At 35.6% G+C, this 22,215-nt stretch overlaps 1 protein-coding gene across 1 annotated transcript; it reads right to left on the minus strand.

Annotated features, from left to right (window-relative positions):
* Positions 1–2,414: 2,414 nt before the first annotated feature.
* LOC142634464 (protein ACCELERATED CELL DEATH 6-like) lies at positions 2,415–21,137 on the minus strand. The gene is made up of 4 exons (XM_075808752.1): positions 20,861–21,137; positions 15,598–16,406; positions 14,956–15,488; positions 2,415–3,294 (listed from the first exon to the last, which is right to left on the minus strand). Exons 2-4 carry the CDS (start codon positions 16,355–16,357, stop codon positions 2,527–2,529), a joined length of 2,061 nt encoding a protein of 686 aa, XP_075664867.1. The 5' UTR covers positions 16,358–16,406; positions 20,861–21,137; the 3' UTR covers positions 2,415–2,526.
* Positions 21,138–22,215: the final 1,078 nt, after the last annotated feature.

The following is a 22,215-nucleotide window of genomic DNA, read 5'->3' on the forward strand; positions in this document are numbered from 1 at the left end:
CTTATATGATTCATTGTTTTCAAGTGAGATAGACCAACAATTTGATTGGAACTTGAAACATAATTGCTATATATAAGCACTGTCCTAATGCCCCACACAACTGACAACCCAAATCTTTTGAAATCAGAACAGCCCTTGTTTAAAGCTTGGCTAAAAACATATTGCAAATACCATGACAAAGGCAACCCAATAGAAGAAAAACTACATCTACCATAATTCAATAATTTATCTATAATTTACTGCAATTAGAGCAAAAGTTAGCCTAGCTGCTGTATACTTGAACAGATGCACCCCATCGGGTAGTTGCAACTTGAACCAACTAAGTGATGTAAGAATACTGCCAACTCATGGTCAAATTTGTAGTGGCAGCTGAAGCAACTAAGACAATGCATATCTCTGCAGTATTAACATCTGAAGAACTAAGGAGGCAATATTAACATGATAAATTCTAATATTAGATAGAAAAATATTCTATTTGCCAACAAATGGTATTTTCACAAACTTCACAATATCAGGTAGTTGAACAGGAATAATAGAAGAAACAGCCTGGTCTATGAGCACATCCTTGCACCTAATTTCGTCTTAAAAACATCTCCCGATTGCTATTTAGTCCCGTGCAAATACATGACATTCTCAAAGAGGATTCAGTATATCAATTGTGGGAGGAGATAACATATAGTCAAAGGTATTGCAAATGAATAAAACAAGTTAAATTATACTGACACTTTATACAAGATATGAGCAAAAGATTATCAACTCCTCGTCTTGCACACATCAAGACTTTATCAATTTTGAACAACTTCTAACTCAAAACTCAGCCCACTTTTACAATGAATAAATTACACTAATGAACTTGAAATTGATTACAGATAAATATCATGGAATAGGCCAACCAAAAAAACCTAACATATTCTTTAACTGATATTTAAATATAAAAAATGTCTTACTTAATATTGTCATATTAGGCATTAAATTGTATCCTACTTAAAATTAATGAATTAATAATTTGGAAATTATTGATAATATTTTAATAGAAAAAATGTCATTGAACATTGATAAACATTTTATTTAGGTGACTTATAAATAATTTTTCTTTTTGAAATCAACTCATTATTTAGTTTTAGGGGAAAAAGAATAAAAGAAAGAAGGAAGAGTAAAAGTTGAATTATAGTGCCGCCTTAGTAATTCTTAGGTAAAAGATACGAATTAAAATTCTCCCATTTCATGATAAAGCTCATGTTCATGGAAATTACAATTCCTAAAAATTTGTTAGACAAACAACTTACATATTCTTAAATGGATAGACGAGTGACATGATTCTAGGGTTCATTATTGATATGGACTAAAAATTGACCAAGTGGGAGAGGTGCCACCTTTATTTATTTATTTTATTATTATTATTATTATTATTTTCAATCAAAAGCATATACGAAGCTCATAGCAAAGCTTTATTACTTTTTACCGAATGAATAGAAAATTTTATTAATGGGCTTATATTGGGGCTTGAATTATTTATTGTCAGGGCTCAAGCCTTTATTTCGTGAGTTTGTTCATCAAAAAAGAATTGCTTGAGCTTGTATCGATTACAGCACAAGCCTCAAAGTACAGCTTGGCTTATTTCTTGATAAAAGAATATAAACTAGCAGTTTTAATCAAGTTGAGTCTGGGTTGTTCATGGAAAGCTCGGTTTATTTACTACTGAATGTTGTTGCAATATACCAAAATGCCAGCGTTTTAATTTCTTATTTGCAAATATGTTTTCTACAAGAAGACAATCAACAACAGAATATTAATTAAAGGGATATCATACAAAACCGCAAATTCCACACTAATCTTTGAACAAAGCAAAGAAACCGTGAACTTTTTACAATTCAGAGGAAATGATGCTTGTTAAAGTCCAAACATTAAAAAAAAAAAAAAAAAAACAATTCATAGGATATGATGCTTGTTAATGTCCAAACATCTAAAATACTGAGAATTGAATGGTTTATTACAATCACTAATGGCCTGTTTGGATGTTTAAAAAAGGAGGGAGAGTAGAGTAGAGGGAAGGGGAGTAATTCAATTACCTTGTTTGAGAGTTTTTTAAGGAAGGAGGGGGAGGGGTTTGGAGGGGTTTGAAGGGGTTTCAACTACCTCCAACCCCCTCATTTTTAATTCCCCCAAATTGGAGAGATTTGGAGGGAGAGTAGAGCACATAAAATTATTGATAAAGTAAATTACCTAATTTACCCTTATTATATTTATAAAATTACAATGTTAAAAACAATGGGAAGGGCTAATTACTCCCTTCCCCCTTACTAATTATAAAAACATCCAAACAAGGTGGAGGGTAATCATTCTCCTCTACTCTCCTCCCCACTACTTCCCTCCCCTCTACTCCCCTCTACTCTCCTCCCTCTCTAAACTCCCAAACATGCCATAAGCTTCTATATAATTTGAGAAGTCTCACAAACTTTTATTATTTGAGAAGTCTCTCGAGGTTGATCACCAAATGCACAAGGCATCCGGTATATTGGAAGTGAGCTAGTCTTTCTTCTGTTGAAATTCCTCCTGTCTATCTTTGTTGCTTGGCTGAGACTCTTCATGCTTGTCTTTTTCCACTGGAAAAGACTTCTGCTTTTGGTCATCTACTTTATAATTAAAAGGTGCGGTATAATGAAGAATCAAAGGAATGACAACTTGACAAAGGCAATGGAATATAGGATGGCGAATCCCAAATGGGAAAAAAAGCACTATGCAGAGTACAGCTAAACAGGAAAGGTAGAGAATTCCCATGACCAAAACAAGAACTGCAAGCCAAGAAATATTGCTGACGATTAAATATGTAGCGGACATGAATGCCAAGGACATTTGGAAGATAGCTACTCCCACTAGTAAGACGGCGTTAGCAGTGGCAGAAAATGCGATGTCTCTGGCGACAAGTGGCCCTAGGAGGAGGATAGCCCCCGTCATGGAGAAATACATGGCTATGGAATCACAGACAATGAAAACCTGGAACGCCCTTTTTTTCCCTAACGTTGCCAGCCCTGGGATTGCAGGTACCTTATTGGAGCTATTAAAACCACCCGACATAGTTAAGCCACCATTATCAGAGCTATTGAAACCACCCGGCACAGTTAAGCCAGCGGCAAAGGTCACCGTAGCCACTAGCACTGCTATCACCGACATTAAGTCGACCGGGCCCTTAATTCTCTCCAAGTTTGGTGTCTGTTTTGCTCGTAGCAACGAAGCCTTCACTCCCTTTTCACTCCAGGGTGTGCCAGCTGACCGTAAGGCCCAAATTGTTGTTATCTGCATGGAAATTTGAAGACTTAAAATGTAAGAATCGGCACGAATAACAGAAGAATGTTCTTAATTTATACATACAAAATGTTTAGGGAGACAATTTTTCTCACAAGTTTTGTTCACAACAATTACTAAGCTGCTAAACTGTGTACAATAAACAATTAAGTGGTATTAATAGTTGAACCATATCAGAATCAACAAAAACTTGTAAATTCAATGATTGTAAAAAATATTATAAAAAATATCGCGTAAGCATTACTCTCTAGGCAAATATACCCAGCACATATTCAGGCCAACTCCTTTTAATGCAATACTTATCTCACAACATCAATTCCCTCTTTTTATGTTCATTTCTTTCATTTTTATTTTTTAAGATATGATAATATGAATATATGGTATCATATCCATCATAATGGTTATTTACCATCGGGTCAATACATTAATGGATTTTTTTTTTAATATATGTGAGTTTTGATCCGAAATCCTTTAAAATAAGATATTTTGACAGTTAACTTTGAACACACAATTCTTTAATACTCTTTAATAATAGGTAAGGCCTGTATTCCCGAACATTTTCAATTTTTATTACAAGTATGCCATTCTTATCTCATAACATTAATTGAATTAGTAAAGTGTCTTTTTATTGACTAAAAATCCTTTTATTCAAATTCCATCTATACTAAAAGTCAATTAGTGTTTTGGTATAATAATAAAAAAAAAAAATCATTATGGAACAAATGTTGTATGTTTAAATCCTATCATATTTATATGTGTGTGTGTCATATACTATACTATATAATAAAATTGGGTTCTAGAAGTCATGTTTATGCCAAGTGGTTGTATTTTCTTTGCAACAATACTTTTATTAATTATTATTAGTTTACCGCATTCGATCATATCAATTTTGAAAGATTGCTACTAACACCCTATAAATTAATTGGATCCCAATTATCCAATTTTACAACTTAATCACTTTTACCCTCAACTAAAAATCAATACCCAATATAAGTGATTAACCAATTTCCATTGCATGCATATTCAAATAGCAATAAATGAATATAAACAATATAAAGTGAGGAATAAAAAGAGCAAACAAAAGATATCGAGAGGTAATGGGAGCCCCCGGAAAGAAAACCTCTTCACGGCACCACCGTCGAATCTCTACTAATGAATAGTTGTAGTACGTGATTGAATAAAGACCATCCAAGCCTAAATCTCCCATAGTACTTGAGCCCTCTAAGCTCCAGCTACCTATCGACTTCTCGAAGTCCTTTACATAGTATCGAATTCCACGCGCTAAGCGGCCAACAAGAAGCCACCAAGAGCTCTTGGATTTTTAGTGTTGCTCCAAATGCTTTCTAGCACCAACCATCTCTATCATGCTTAGATAAGGTGTAGGTAGTGATGATTAAACTCTCTTCTCTTAGATTTGGAAATGGTGTGAGGGAAGGAGAAGAGAGAAAACAATAAGTATTTGGTTCTCTAAAAGGAAATGTCTCTCTCTCTCTCTCTCTCTCTCTCTCTCTCTCTGAAGCAATCTCAAAGTTGCATTCTATCTCTCTCAGGTTTTATGTGAAGGAAAAAGATATATATATATATATATATGTGTGTGTATGTGTGTGTGTGTGTGTGTGTGTGTGTGTGTGTGTGAAGAGTGAGTTAGCCAAAGGATAAGAGTGAAAGGCTAGAACTCTATCCTCGAGCAAGTCACAACCACTACTAGGTCACGACTTGCATAAATAAATATCATTAATTTATGAGAATAAAATATGCTTCAGAATGTCATCTATATAGTATAATTTCATCTCGAAATATAGAGGACATATGAATTATGGAATCGAAAATGAACAAACCTTAATTATCTCAAAATGTGAGATTGTTTAACCTTTTATAAGGTTATGAATCCTAAGATGACTAAGTTAGGATCAAGAGCTATAACCTTAAGCTTCTAGTAGTTATCAATGGAGAAAGATGAATGAAGATGAATTAAGGTGGTTACTTTGAGGGAACCAGTCCTCCTAAAGAAGAAAGAGATAGAGATAAGAAATTGGAAGTAAAAAAAACATTGGTAATTTTAGTTATACTTTTTTTTTTTCAATTATAATTTCAGGTATACTTTCAATATTCAATACAACTCTCTTTACACCCGTCCATTTGTTGGTAGTTACATTCAATTATTAACAACTTCCTACTAACTAACATAAATACCTTACAACTGCCATATTTCAACTACCTAACAAATCACTATTACACTACACTAATGCTCCCAACAGCTTGTACATAGATTTTTAACGTAATTTTCCCCATTTAAAACATCTTGCCCATAAGGTAAGGAAATGTGATTTGCAGTTACTACAATGACTCCTAGGTGGCATCCTTGGGTGCAGTTCCAATCCATTGTACCAAAACTTCACTTATTGTCCTTATTCTTAACTTCTTAGTTCTAGTATGCAACACAGCTACTAATTCTGGCATTAATTGTCCAATTTCATCAAGAGATGGAAGAGTAGGAATTGGAGATACATACTAATTTGACTTCAGTTTTAGATAAGATACATGAAAAACAGGATGGATCTTGCTATCAAAAGGAAGATCCAATTTATAAGCCACCTCCTCCACTCTTTGAAGAACTTGAAAAGGTCCATAAAATCTGGGAGATAACTTCCATTTCCCTTTATAAGACAAGGATTTCTTCTTATAAGGCTGCAGCCTTGAATACACCCAATCCCCTCACCTGAAATGACCTCTCAAACCTATGCTTATCAGCCTGGAGTTTCATACTTTCATGTGCAAGAGATAAATTGGCCTTAAGGGAAGCCAAAAGTTCGTCCCTAACTAAGAAGAGAATCAACTACCTCCACTCATGTAGTACCAAGATTATTGTTATGTAGCTTTTGGGAGGAGTGACCATATAATGCTTCAAAAGGAGTGACTTTAAAGGGCTATGAGAAAATTGGTATTGAGCCAAAATTCAGCAAAGAGAAGCCACTCAACCCACCCATGAGGTTTATCTCCAACAAAGGCTCTCAAATATTATTCCACACTCTTGTTCACAATCTCAATTTGACTATTAAACTTAGGGTGGTAGGCTTTTGACATAGATAAATCCACACCTTGCAGTTTGAATAATTTAGACCAAAAAATATAAGTGAAAGTGGCATCCCTATCATTGACTACGGTAGTTGGAAGGCAATGAAGCAACCTTAGAAGTTGTGTAAGGATGATTTGAAGGAGAAAAGTGCACATACTTTGTCAACTTGTCTACAACCGCCAAAATCACCTCGGAACCATGAGACTTGGGCAATCCTTCCACAAAATCAAGACTCACAACAAACCAAGGCTTAGTTGGAATGGCTAATGGGTGCAATAACCTAGCTGCAGCTAAATTTCAGATTTAATCATTTGACAAACATCACATTCTATGATAAACTTCCTAAGGTCAACCTTCACACCCTTCAAATAGAATTCCTGCTTAGCTTTCTTAAAAGATTTTAAATAACCAAAATGTCTAGCAATGGAACTAATATGCACATGAGCAAGGACTAATGGTTTAAGAGCACAATGAGAACCTAAATAGAATCTACCCTTGTACAAAAGAAAACCATTTTGCCGAAAAGACCTTTTGGGAGCATTAACCCCTAAGTGAATGGACTAAAATAACTCCTAAATTTTTTCATCACCTTGATAACTAACTTTGATCCAACCAAGTGGAGTCAAGGAAGAAAAATAAAACAATCAACTGGACTTGCAACCTTCCTGCAATAAACTGGAATCAAGAGAGAAAGAATGAGGTGCAATGCCCTATAGACTAGGATCAAGTTTTCTAGAGCGAGCGAGCATCAACAACCTTATTCTCAATGCTTTTTTTTACTCCACCACAAAGGTGTACCCATTTGCCTAGTCATCCACTTTTGTTGTGCAGGAGTGCCAATTCTTTGCTCCTACAAAAATTTTAAACTTTGGTGATTAGTACTAACCACACAAGGTTTTTGTAAGAAATATGGCCTTCAATCTTTTACTGCAACAACCAAAGCTAATAATTCCTTCTTGTAGGTTGACAAATGAAGACTCTTACCTTTCAAAGTTTGATTGTGGAAGGCTATGGGCCTCTTATATTACATCAAAACAGCTCTAAACCCCAAACCAAATGCATTACACTCAATGATGAATAGCAATGTAAAATCTGGTAAGGTAAAGACATGTGGTGTAAAGACTGCTTCCTTTAGCTTGTGGAAACCAACCAACTTTAGCATCCTAATGAAAGGATTCATTTTTAATTAAGTTAGTAAGTGGTTGGGCAAATAACTATAACCCTAAATGAATTTTCTGTTTTACCTAGACAAGCCTAAGAAACCCCTTAAAGTTTTGACAAATGTTAGGATAGGCCATTGCTGTATAGCAACTATCTTATTAGGATTTGCTTTAACACTCTCCCTAGAAATAATGTGGCCCAAATACTGCATTTCACCACAACCAAATACACACTTCGATTGTTTAGCATAAAGTTGGTGTTTAAGAAGCACTTCTAATACAACCCTTAAATGAATCACATGATCAATTAGATTCTTGCTAAAGGCCAAAAAAAAAAAAAAACCCAACACAAAAGCCCTTAAAAATGGTTTGAACACATAATTTATCAAAGCTTGACATATAGAAGTAGCATGTGTTAAACCAAAAGACATTACCAAAAACTCATAATACTCTTCATGAGTCCTAAAGGCAGTCTTTGGAATACTAGTTTCAATCATTCGAATATCATGGTAACAAGATTTGAGATTCAACTTAGAAAATAGAGTAGCCTTACCAACTCATCCAATAATTCATCAACAACAGGTACATGAAATTTATCTTTAATTGTAGCCTTATTTAAAACCCTATAATCAATATATATATCCTCCAACTTCCATCTTCATTTCTAACTAACAACACATGGCATGAGAATGGGCTTTGGCTTGGCCTAATGAATCCTACTTCAGACAATTTTTTAACAATTTTTTCAATCTCAGACTTTTGATAATAAGGATACCTATAGGGTCTTTTACAGATTGGCTTGACTCCTTCCTTCAAGAGAATGTTGTGCTCATGACCTTTGAAAGGAGGCAAGCCCATTGGAACCTAAAAAACTTTGGCGTCACTCAAACATGCAGGAAGTTGATCTAGAGTGGAAATAGTAGAGGCAGTAGGCTAGATTTGTAGAATAAAAGCTTTCCTAGTAGAGCCTTTAAACAGCTGCTCACCAGCCAATATAGAAGTACCTAACTACATCAAACGATGTAACATCATAAGCTTTTGCAGATACTAGAATTTCATTGTTAACAACTTGAAATCCCATAAAATTTCACCAAAGGTACTTAACCAATTGGTTCCCAAGACCACATTATAGCCCCCTAAAGAGAGCACATTGAGATAAACTACATAGATGTAAGCTTCAAAATACACAACCATTGTTCAAATAGCCTCACCATTGGCCACCTTTACTTCCAAAATTCTAGAGGTATAAACCTTCAATTTCAACTTCAACACCAAAGCAAGGTCAATGAAATTGTGTGTACTCCCTGAATCAATAAAAGAGACTATTCCCAAATCTTTGATTCTATAGAGACCCTCATAGTATTAGGGGAAGGACTACCCACTAAAGCCTAGAGATTAATATCTGCTTCCCCATGATTGTGCTCCAAATTCTAATCATCAGGAACTTCCACTACAGCCTCATCCAACTACACTATACCTTTGAAAGTTGATCACTTTCCAATGGGATTCCCTACAAAAGAAATACCTTAGCCCTCTTACATTGATGAACAAACTGATACTTCTCATCACAATTGAAACAAAGATCTTTTTTCCTTTTGTCATCCATTTGAGTAGGAGTTAATCTTCTCAAATTTAGCTTCTACTTTTGTTCTTCATTCATTTCTGCCTTAGGAGGTAGCACAAGAATAGAAGATTTTCCAGAATATTATAAAATTTTGGGTCCTTTTCTACTATTAAATATAAATTCCTCCTGAATCTTGGCTAAACTAAGGGTTGTATTCATGTTCTGTGAAGCAAACATTCTCACTAATAGTCTCACTTTCTCCTTTAATCCATTCAAGAAGCAACTAAGTTTATGGCATTCAGAGAGCCTTTTGATTCTATTAGAGAGAGCATCTAATTGACTCTTATATGAAATTACACTTGTGGTCTACCTAAGCCTAGTTAGAGCTTCCATTGGATCATCGTAAGTAGTGGTTCCAAATCAAACTTGTAAAGCCTTAACAAAGGCTTCCCAATCTCCAAAAAGGCTTGTCTCTTCACCATCTTAAAACCAAACCAAGACTTCCCCTTCCATAGGAAAAGAAGCCATAACCAAATTTTCACGATTTGAATTCTTGTAAAAATTGAAGTACTAATTGGATTTGTATTCCCAAGTAATGGGATCTTTACCCCTGAACTTGGGAAACTCAAGCTTGAGGGTCTTAGTAAGAGATAGATCTAAGGTATTATTTGATGCAAAGTGATCACTGGATTGTGGTGCATGGGGCTGTTGCTTCTCAATTTATGAATTGGAAAGCTTCTACAATATAGCACTGAGTTGTTGTTGAATATCTTGGAAATGGTGATAATGCTGATCTTTTATTTGATGGATCTTGTGAAAAATTAACATATAGAAAGTGTCTTTGTATGTAACATGAAAAATTCAAGGGCATGTAGATTATTAGACTTAAGGTCTAATATAATTTTGGAATCACGAGACGTTAAAATTTGTTGAGAATAAATTAAGTCATGATTCTGTAGATGCATCGATACCTACTTAAACATAAGTTGATTACTCTAATTCTAATATTGCACTACAAGAACTAATGGTAGCTCACCAAGTCAACAAAGGAGTAGTCAAAGAGTGAGGAAAAGAAAAGGACTTTGGTCAGGATTTCATTTCCTATCAAGCTCTTGTTTACCTTGTTGAAGGGAATAGAGATGTAAGCGATGCATGAAGTTTCATGTAACCATGGAGGATATGCTCTCCTTTCCCACATTCTTTAAGCCGTTTATTTTGCAATGACATGCATTCAGGCTTCATAGGTGAACAACATAGATATATAAAAACTGGAGCTTTTGTTGTCTTATGACCATACTTGTCAACCATTTGAGACCTTTTTACTTCTTTTTAGTTTAATGAACTAGAAATCCTTGTTGATATTTTGTGATCCTCCATTGCCATAGTGCCTTTCACGATTAGCCTTTGCATTTTACAGTGAATCCAATGTATGGTATATGTAAGAGTACATTAGATATATTATGATAACCCTAAAACTACGATAGCTCTATTGGAAATTAATTTGTAATTTTAATAAAGAAATTTCTAGATGGTGGATGTTAGTATTTCAGGGTGATAAACTGTTGGTGTTCCTAAGGGTTAGTTATTTGTATCTAGAAGCCTCTTTCAAGTATAAATAAGTTCTATTGTACTGCTTTATGCAGATCAGAAAAAACTAATGTAGCATTGTGCAGGAGCAGCAGCTCTGCATCACAAAAAACTTTGTAATCCATTGCACTTTATCAATAAAAATTCTGCATATGCCAACAAATGTTGGTATCAGAGCCAGCCTATACAACACCTATACATCACCTGATTTTTCTTTCTTCACCCACTTTTAAACCTCTCTTTAGTTAATCTCCATGGATGCCAAATCTGGAGATATCTTGTTTTCCTATTCAACAATCTAGGTTCCTATTTTCGAAAGAGAACACTATGACTACTAGAACTCTCAATTGATGACCATTTTCATTTCCCAAGATCTATGGGATTTGGTTGAAGATGGTTTCCAAGACCCACCAGCAACTGGGAATTCAACCTAGACTGATGCAAATCTAAAGGAGTACAAGGATAAATTGAAGAAAAATGCTACTACCATGAGGACCATTCATCATGGGGTAAGCAAGTCTATCTATCCTAGAATATTTGGTGTTATAAAAGCAAACGATGCGTGACAGATTGTACAAAAGGAGTTTCAATGCTCAAATAAAGCCATCTTTGTTAAGCTTCAAAATTTGTGGAGAGACTTTGATAATTTGACAAGGAAAGAAACTGAATCTGTCAAAGATTTCAATTCAAGAGTTGCTAAGATTGTTAATCAAATCAAGAGCTATGGAGATACTATTCAAGAGAAGAAACTAGTTGAGAAGATACTCCAGAGTTTGCCTAAAAAATTTGACCATGTAATAGCAGCAATAGAAGAATCTAAAGACCTACCAGTTCTTACCATGTATGAATTGATGGGGTCTGTTGAAGCACATGAAGAAAGGATGAGTAGATTTACAAGCCAGCCATTGGAGCAAGCATTTCAATCAAAGCTGAATGTCTCTCACAATAAGTTTTCCAAAGAAGAACAAGGGAATGAGGCAATTACCAAAAGAAGGGTCAATATGGAAAAGGCTTAAGCAACTTCAAAGAAGGGCAGAACAAAGGACGAGGAAAGAGTGGAGAAATATTCTAGTAAAAAACAAGTACCAATGTTTAATTGCAAGAAACCTGGTCATGAGTCAAATGAATGTTGTTTCAGATGCACTAGATGCAAAATTCCTAATCACTCTAAAAGAGATTGTAGGTACCAAGATAAACAAGAGAAAAATTATGCGAATTTTGTAAAAAACAGTCAAGAAGATTAGTTATTTTAGTCTTGCTTGAATGCTCAACATGAAACACAAGATACATGATTTCTGGATAGTGGATGCAGCAATCATATGACAATAATTCCAGGTCTTTTGTGGAACTTGATCGTAGCTATACTTTTGTAGTAAAGTTTGCAGATGGGAAGCTAAAGAAAGTTGAAGGAAAAGGAACCATTGTTGTGGACTTGCGTAATGGAAAAGATGTGATTGGCTTAAAATGGATTTACAAAACAGAGTATAATGAAGATGGCTTAATTCAAAAGCATAAGGCACATTTGGTCGCAAAAGGCTATGCACAACAAATTGGAGTGGATTTCCATGAAACAGTTGCTCCTGTTGTTTGCATGGAAACTTTAGAACTTTCTTAGCTCTTGCTGCACAAATGGAGCTTCAAGTATTTTAGTTTGATATTAAGTCAACATTTTTAAATGGTGGCTTAGAAGAAGAAGAGTACGAAGAGCAATCAAAGGGATACATGAAGAAAGGCAAAAAAGACAAAGTCTATTGTCTTCGAAAGGCATTGTATGCCCTAAAGCAAGCTCCAAGAGCTTGGAATAGCAAAATTGACGACTATTGCCAAAATGGTTTTCAAAGGAGCAAATGTGAGCCATCGATTTATGTCAAGCATGAAGGTACTAAAGATTTTCTAGTAATTTGCTTATATATTGATGATTTGATCTATATGGGCACAAATATGAAGATAATTGAAGATTTTAAATAGGCCATGATAAAAGAATTTGAGATGACTGATTTGGATTTAATGAAATACTTTCTTGGTTTTCAAGTGCAACAATCTAAAAGTAAAGCTTTTATTTGCCAACAAAAGTACATTGAAGATTTGCTTAAAAAATTTCACATGGCAGCATACAAACTGGTGTCCACACCTATGTCTTCTAATGAGAATTTGCAGCAAAAGGATGCAGTGGAAAAGGCAGATGCAAAGGCATATCGAAGCCTTGTTGGTTCTTTGGTTTATCTCACAAATACAAGGCCAGATATTGTTCATTCAGTCAGCCTTATATAAAGGTTCATGAATCAACCCAGCAAGCTGCATCCTGCAGAAGCAAAAAGAATTCTTCGCTACCTGCAAGGCACCAAGAAGCTAGACATTTTGTACAAAAAGGAGAACGACTACAATCTTGTTAGTTTCATTGATAGTGATTGGGTTGGATCACTTGATGACAGAAAAAGCACATCCAAATACATTTTTTGCTTGGGATCAAATGTGATTGCTTTAAGTTCAAAGAAGCAAAAGGCAGTTGCATCCCTTATCTTCGGCAGAAGTTGAATACATTGCAGCAACTAATGGAACATGTGAAGCTATTTGGCTAAGGAGATTACTTTCAAATTTGTAGCAAAAAATTGAAGAACCTACTGTTATTTGCTATGGCAATATGTTTGCCATTGCAATGACTAAGAATCATATTTTTCATGCAAGGACAAAGCACATTGAGCTTAGGCACCGTTTTATTTGAGACTTGGTTAGTGAAGGGGAAATCTAGGTAGAATTAATTAGTACCAATGATCAACCAGCAGATGTTCTTTCCAAAGTAGCTAAAGTTGACAAAATGGAGTGGTTCAAGAAGCACTTAAAGATTACAAAGGGGGTGTGAGAAATTAATTTGTAATTTTAATAAATAAATTTCTAGGTGATGGCTGTTAGTATTCTAAGGTAATAAAATGTTGGTGTTCCTAAGAATTAGTTATTTGTATGTAGAAGTCTAGAAGGCTCTTTCAAGTATAAATAAGTGCTATCGTACTGCTTTATGCACAGCAGAAAAAATCAATCTAGCATTGTGCAGGAGCAGCAACTTTGTATCACAAAAAACGTTGTAATCCATTGCACTTTATTAGTAAAAATTCCAAATATGCCAACAAGCTCATGGTATTACAAAGCAACTGTAGTCCATGGTCCTAATATATTCGAATACAAATTTTTTGTATCATTTTTTGTGTTTCACTTTATTTTTCACCCATCACAATTTGTCATATATTTATTTAATTTTTCTTATAAAATAGTTAAAGTTTAAAATGAAAAAAAAAATATATATATAGAACAATTTATAATTGGTGGAACATAAACGGAACACAAAAAGCAATAAAAAAATATTTATATTTAATACAATCACCGTTGAAGAGGAAGAAGCCCGTAAAGCTTGTGATGCACGTGAAAGTCCATCATGCTGAGGGTGTGCTAAAGCGGTCACAATTAAAGAGTGTTTTTGGTGTTGTTTAGGTAGATAAAAGCATCGAGAAGGCTCTTGAAACTGAGACTTGGCCTCATGGCAGAAAGAGCTCTAGCACGAGACCATAAGTAGGCACGTCTCCAACACGTGTTGTGTAGAGGAAGGACCCATGGAAGTTAGGCGCATTGCCATTATGAAACTGGCATATACGTAGGGGCTCTAACACATGGAAAGTGAGTAGGAAGTGGTATGTGTGGCCACAAGGATGTCAATGATAGGGACTACGACTGTGCATGAGAACTTGTGTGACATTGAAACAACAATTCTAACAAAACCCAGATAAATATGTAAGAAGTTTAAGTATATATGGAATTCCAATGGATCTAGAACTTGAGTGCTGGCTATGATGTTAACAAGAGAATGCCTTTGTCTCTCCGGGACGTGTAGCAATGGTCTCAAAAGGTATTTGGTGTCCGGTTTGGGCAGAGAAAACACTTGAATACAAAATCTCGACATAATGCATAAGAGGCTGCAAAAAGCCACAGATTCATGGCTCTAATACCATGTTAGAATAGGAGGAAGGTAAAATAAAATAAAATGATGGAGAGAGAGAGAGAGAGGTAAGCTAAAGAAATAGAATTATTGTGCATGATTCGGCCTTCCGTACATAGTAGAAAGTAAAAAATGACTATTTTTTTCCTATTTTTCAATGAACCTGACGAGAGTATATATATTAGAATATATTATGTGTAATAGGGTAACCCTAAAACTGTGGGAGCTCATGATACAACAAAACCATGATAGCCAAAATTCCTAGCATATTCTAACATACCTTTCTAGTCCGCGAATATGTCTGAATCCCCAAAACAATATCAAGAGCAGTCAAGCCTTCCTTGTTTCTGCGTTTTAAATCAACTCTCTTATCCCACGTGAGAGAACATATGACTTTAGAATGAAGGTTCATGGACGCCAAATGCAAAGCTGTGTTTCCATTCTTGTCTACTGCGTTTTTAAGCTCCTCAACCTTTGAGTGTTTCAATAAGCCCTTTACCACATTGTTTTTTCCATTCTCAGCAGCAACATGAAGAATATTCTGACCCTCTTTGTTGAGTAATTCTGTTGGATTGGGCCACTGTTGTTCAAGCAGCTTCTCGACTATTTTTATGTGGCCTTTTTTGCTTGCAATGTGAATAGGAAAGTCCCAATTTTTACTCCTTTTAAAGGCTTGTTCTCCAAATTTGCTCAACAGGAATCGAACGCCATCAATGTAACCTTTGGATGCTGCAAAATGCAGTGGCGTCTTCCTCTTTTTGTCTCGTATGAGGAATAGTTTTGGATACTTCATGAATATTTCTTCTAAAATATCTAAGTTCAAAAAGAAAGATATATATTATAAAAAGTGAATAAAATGAAAGAAACTGATTTAAATAGAGTGGAAACAAAACTGATAAAGTTAGGGGCCAGTACGTAGTACCTTTTTTTTCCTCTAAGATGGCAGCGTAAACAGGTGACTCTTCTTGAGGCCTTTCAATCAGCCCATCATATACACTGGGAGCTTCTAACAGAAGTTCAAGAATTTCTATATTTTCAGTTTCAATGGCTAGACATAATGGAGATTCACCCTTTTCATTCAAATAGTTTGACACTTTTGGATTTGCCACAAACATACAACTGAGGGCTTCAGTAAAAAGAGCTTTCACAGCCTCATGCAGGGCAGTATTTCCAGTGTGATTTTTCATTTGTGATAAAGTATCATTATCATTAGCAGGACTTAGTTTACAAGACTTATCTACGAGGACTTTGACTACGTTCAACTTTCTAGCCTTCGTAGCCACATGAAGTGCAGTATCCCCTAAATTGTTTGTCCTGTTAACAAGGAAGGGGAAGTGATCAATGATGAGCTTAGCTATCTCTCTGCTTCCAAAACTTGCTGCCTTGTGAAGCACTGAATTCCCGGATGCGCTCACTTGGTGCAAAATAGTAGCCAAATGGGGTTCTCTTTCCGTTAAAACTATTTCCGATGTAGAAATGAACCTGCCAACATCATCATTTTTTACTGCTTCATATAAATAAACAGCCATCAATATATTTGTGCCTTGGTCCTCCATCCCCTGCAACGTGGTATTTGTGGATTGGAGCTTTGGGAATTGTTTTGCCTTTAAGATCTCTAACCTCTCGTAGTTTCCTCTCCCTATCTGGGAAGCATAGTCTTCAATGGGTATCTCTAGAGCCATTACTCCCACAAATGTCTGATCAAAAATTTACTGACGACTTCGAAAAGTTCTACAAACAAACAAAGAGAATATCAAGATTTGGTTTTGGATGGGTATGGTTTGTGGTGGATCAGTGGTGGTGGGTATTTGTTTGATGGGTTTTTGCGGTGGACCAGTAGTGTTTGATGGTGGGTGGGTATGAGTTTTATGGTTTGGTTTTGGGTTTGGGTTTGTGATTTGATTTTGGGTTTGGATTTGTTTTTGTTTGTCATTTTGGTGGTTGGGGGTTGGGAGTTGAGGTTATAGGTAGTGGTGGCTGTGGCAATGGTGGCTAGTAGTAGTGGATGTGGGCAGTAATAGGAGGTGAGTTTTGCAATAGGTTTGAGAGAAGACAAATACATAGAGAAAGAGAGAGGAAGAGATAGATTGAGAATAAGAAAGAATTAAAAAATGATAAAGAAATAATATTTTAATAAAAGGCTAAAAAATATAAAACTTTTGATGTTTAGTGTATTGTAAAGTAGCATGTTAAAGTAAATAAAGTAGGAAATATTTACATTCTTTGATGAAAATGCTCTATAACCATTTACACCAAAAGTGTGATAAATGTTCAAAAGCAGCCAAAATTAGGAATTAACCCTGTTTGCCAAACAATATAATTAGTAGGCACTATTACAAAACTATATTTTTTACTAACATTTCGAGTCTAAAAGACTCGATTTAGGGCCTACAAATTGAGTCCCTGTAGAGAGGAAAAATTCCCGACCTATCACAAGCTGACACATCATACTACCAAGTCCACAAAATACAACCAATTACAAGATGCCACGTACTGCTGCTAGGTTTTGCCATCACTATTCGAACTCCAATAGAAATTTGCTAAGTGTCATTGAAATAAAGGCATGAAACTGCATCAGCACGTGTAAGCGATGACACAAGCAGCCCTGCACGTGTAAGCGATGACACAAGCAGCCCTGCACGTGTAAGCGATGACACAAGCAATCCAGCACGTGTAAGCGATGACATAAGCGGACCAATCAAGCTGTGACAAGTGTCACCAATCAGACTTCGCCACGTGTCGCTCACCTACCCCTAAACTCTTATAAATAGAAGCCTTCCCAAGATATTTAGGAGGACACACAGACGGAGGCAGACAGGACGGAGACAGAAGGAAGAAGATATCTTGAGTTCAGAAATCCAGAAGCTCTGTCGGAATCAAACCCCAAAGCCTTCAAGAATTTCAAGAACTTCAACCTCGAATATAGACAACATTCGAAGCAAAATCATCCAAACTACTCGTCCAAGTCTCAAAGGTCACTGGAATCAAGCTCAAAAGCCTTCAGAAACCTCAACAAACCATAAATCAACGAAGCTCTACGGAATCAAGCCTCTAAAGCACCGAATAACTTCCACCACAAACCTTCAAACACGAAGAACACACGAAGAACACGAAGAACAAAGAATTTCTAACAAGCTCATAGCCAGAGATTCATTGTAATTCCGTTTCAAAGATCTTCGATCCATTCCTCAGCTAAATTGAAGAATATCTTGTGTTCAAATCAAAATCACATTACCACAATTCCAATCAATAAATCTTTCAAGGAGATCGAATCAGAGGATCACTCTTTTGTAATTACAGAGAATTGTACCACACATTTATCAATACAAATTCGTATTTGTGAAACTATTTTACTTGTTTGATTTATTTCGAACTAAGAAATTTAGTCGTCTACAGTCTCAAAGACTTGGTTTCAGTGTTCTGATCACGTCTAATTTGACGTTTTCTCCACGTGGTGTCCATCTGGAAATCGAGTCTCTAAGAATTGATTTATAAGCCAATCAAGTAAAATGTTTTAAGCCTACATCTTCAACCTCCTTACACACATGTTCAGCTCTCTTATGTACAAACCATTCCCCCCACCCCACAAAAAATGACTCACCATCACCATTCACCACAAACATCAACAACCACCAAAACCCACATTTTGCCTATCTCACATCAAAATCCACCCACCACCATGGGGTTTGTAGAAGGTCATGACTGAGCAAAATCCACCAAAAAAAGAAAGAAAAAAAACCCAAGGCAACCAGCCACCACTCCCAACCCACCTACCCAAAATCAAAACCCACCCATCACCCCACCACCACATACACCCTAGCAACCACCAACAAAAAATAAAATAAAAAATAAAAAAATAGCAACCCCAAAGAAGAACAAGCATCAAAACCACTGATCAGCAACCATTCCCACTGCCTGAATCCACAAACCCGGATTTAAAAAAATAAAAATGGATTGCAGATCAGGTGAGAGGGGAGACAGGGGGAGAATGGTGAAAAGGAAAGAAAAGAGAGAGCAGTGAGAGAGGACCCGATCTTACCCGTAGCCCAATTTGATGGAGGTTGAAAGGTAAAAGAGGCAAGAGATGGAGGTAGAATGGGAAGAGGAAAGAAAAGAGAGAGCAGTGAGAGAGGAGAGATGCAGGCTTAAAACATTTTACTTGATTTGTAAAGGGTCGGCTTATAAATTGAGTCTTAGAGACTCGATTTCCAGGTAGACGTCATGTGGAAAAAACGACGCCAAATCAGACGTGATCAGAACACTAAAACCGAGTCTTTGAGACTCGATTTATAGGCCCTAAATTAAGTCTTTTAGACTCGAGATGTTAGTAAAAAATATAGTTTCAAAACAGTGCCTACTAATTATATTGTTTAACAAACAGAATTAATTCCCAATTTTGGCCATGAAAAAAGCTATTTGTAGCACAAAACCACTAAAATGCAAGCTCCAACAAACATGCTATACTTAAAAAAAAAATAAAAAAAATAGCATTGGAGCTCAAGTAAGTTGTCATCTATAGCTACAATCTTATCTCTCTCCCTACTTTTCCTTAAAAAAATATTTTTCTTCTATTTCTTTATTCTCTATTCAGTTCGCTTCTCTCTCTCTCTCTCTCTCTCTCTCTTCTCTATTCAGCATTCATCTTTTTCTTTTTTTCCTCTTTTTATTGGTTCTCTCCTTCTCACCGGTGGGTCGTGGTCTTCAAATCTCCGTGGTGGTGAATCGTGGACCGTTCTTTCTCCTTTTTTTGGGTTTTGGTGGGTCCGGCTGTGGGTGATCGCGGTTCTTGGGTCACAGTGTTTCTGTGTGTCACTTTGATTCTGTGGGTAACGATCTTTTAGAGTAGGTGATGTAGGTTGATTTGGTAGCTATGGATTGAGGTTGGGTTTTGTGGCTGGGTTTTTGGTGGTGGTCGTTGTTGGTGAGGGTGGCTGCATTAGATCAAATCGGGGTTGGGGTGGGTTATTTGGGTGGCTAGGGTGGCTTGTTGTTGGAGTTTTGTGGGTGGTGGTTGATTATGGGTTTGCGAAGATGATGAGCTGACTGTGAGGGTGATGAAGAGAGAGGGACAGAAAGGATAGAGAGAAATCAATAAAAGAAAAATGAATAGCTTTTAGGTGACATGTGAAAATAGAACATTTGGCGTAGGATAAATGGTAAAGTATTTAATAGATGAAATTGTATTTTAAGACCTTAAAAGTTAAAAGCATGTTTGTTACATGAGTTTAAATATATGATTTTTAGTTTTTAAACAATATTACATGTATTTTTACATATTTTTTTATCCATACATATTTTCAAAAAAAATTCAAAACTGTTGTTTAAACACACATATCTAATAGCCCTAAATTTTTTTAAATTTTTACAAAATATCCTACTTTACCTCTTAAAAGTTACTTTATCTATTATAAAAAAACATTTTATAATTCATTTTATATCTCAACTTTTATTTTATTATAGTAGTAATATATTTACGTAATAAAATAATTACTAAAATATAAAATTGATCATCTAATTTTTTTCAAGATTTATTTCAGTTTTTTAACTTTATTAAAATTTTTTGAAAAATAAAATTTAGAAAATATTTTTTAACCATTAATTAATTTTTTTTTAATTTAAAATTTTTGAAAAAAAAATTATAAAATTAAAAAAATTAAACTCAGCATATAACAAAAATTAATAAAAAAGTATTAATTAAATAAACTTGACTGTCAGATAACTGAAATGAAAAAAAAAAAAACAAAAAAAAAAGACTAAAATAAAATTAAAGAAACTTAAACTGTCAGTTTCACATTTTAAACCTAAAATAATATATCCAAGAGCCAATAAAACCCAAATTCAGTGAAAGAGGAATGATCGGGAGAAGGGGCTGAACGAATTAAACAGAATAAAAAAGTAAATACAAGCTGCTACCGTAAGAGCCTACTGTAGCAGTATTGTAAATTTGTTAGCATATAAAAACCGGATAAAGCATTTATGGATTGTAAAATACCATTTTAGGGTGCCCAATACTAATACTCTTCAGAAAACTCCAAAGGCAAAAGAAGAATCAATTGCTACAAAGAACCAAAAAGAAGTAGCAGTATAAGAGTAACTTATCTTCAATAATCTTTCTCAAAAAAAAAAAAATCCTTTTACAAAATCCCTCCAAATAGAAAAGGAAAAAACTAAAAATTTTCTCTTACACAGCTGTAGTGTCCACACTGTAATAACTCAAAAGTAAGCTTCCACAAGTCGTCCAACGCTAGACACAGCTTTAGTCCTTGTCTTCTGCAGCCTCCAGTCGACGACCAGTGATCGAATCTCTCCAAACCACGCTGGGATCTCTCTTTCTCTCACTGTTCTGGTTTTTTGGCTGAGAACTCTCTTTCGTTTGTTGAAGACTTGAAGTCTATCTATCTATTTGGGAATGTAATTTCCACTTTCTAGCTTAGAAAATGATGCCTGTAAATTTGTGTGCCACACACCACCAAGGACCACAAAAAATCAGATTTTGATTAATGTTTGTTAAATTTAACTTTTAGTTTTGTTGACATTTGTGTACCACGGCAGCTTTTGACGTCTTCAACGGACCCTTTTTTATATTTGGGCCGGGAGGACGTGTGCCTTTAGAGAATACATTAAATTATTTAATTATGGTAAAATTTTTTTAAGAATTGAAAAAATTGTTAATATTTTTGAAATTTTTTGAAATTTTTTTTTTAAAAAATAAATAATTATTGTGTGCCCTTAGGGCACACATTAATAAAATCCTTTATATTTTAGTAATATTTCATGTTAGATTTAAATTTGATACCGGTGATTTATTATCGGTTTACTCGGTAATTCTACTGTACTCTTTTTTGAGCACGAACTTATTGTGGGGAGTAAAAAGACCTTGATGGGAATATGGGCCGTTGGGTCTTGCTAAGGAAGGCCGACCTGCTCTTGGGGTTAGGGCTTGTTAGTGCTACGGGTCGGCCCATACGCCGAGGATCCGAGGATCCAGCCGAGGATGTTTTTCCCCTCGGACTGACACCGGAGAACCCGGGACTTCATGGTAAAGGTTAGGGAATGACACGGTCAAGACCAATGATTAGAGGGAGTGAACCCTAGAACGCCCCAGAAGTACCGGTGTTGAAGAAATGTCAAAGATAAAGGCTGCTACCTCCACATTAAAGACCCTGCACCTACCACCCTGGCCGCATTTATGGGGAAGTGACACTTGAACAGTGGAAGGGAAACTTCTAGTTACTGTTCAAAGGCACTAAGAAAAGAAATATCTAGGCTAAGGGAGGAGTTGGGGCAACACGTGTATAAAGTATTAAAAAGAGAAGTATTTAAGGAAGAACCTAGAACAGAAACAGGGACGGACTTTTTGTAACCTAAAAAGAAAAAAGACAAGGAGAAAGATATAATACAAGAACAGCTCTCGGCTTGCGTCCGAGGTGGCCAATCTACAATATCCCTTGTTGTTTCCAAGTATTTGCAGTCTTTAGTTTGTCATTTAATCCCCACACACTTCTAACCTGGGTTTCAAGCCCACACTCTACAAATTCAT

Source organism: Castanea sativa, chromosome 5 (assembly GCF_040712315.1).
Source record: "Castanea sativa cultivar Marrone di Chiusa Pesio chromosome 5, ASM4071231v1".
Classification (NCBI taxonomy): Eukaryota; Viridiplantae; Streptophyta; class Magnoliopsida; order Fagales; family Fagaceae; genus Castanea; species Castanea sativa.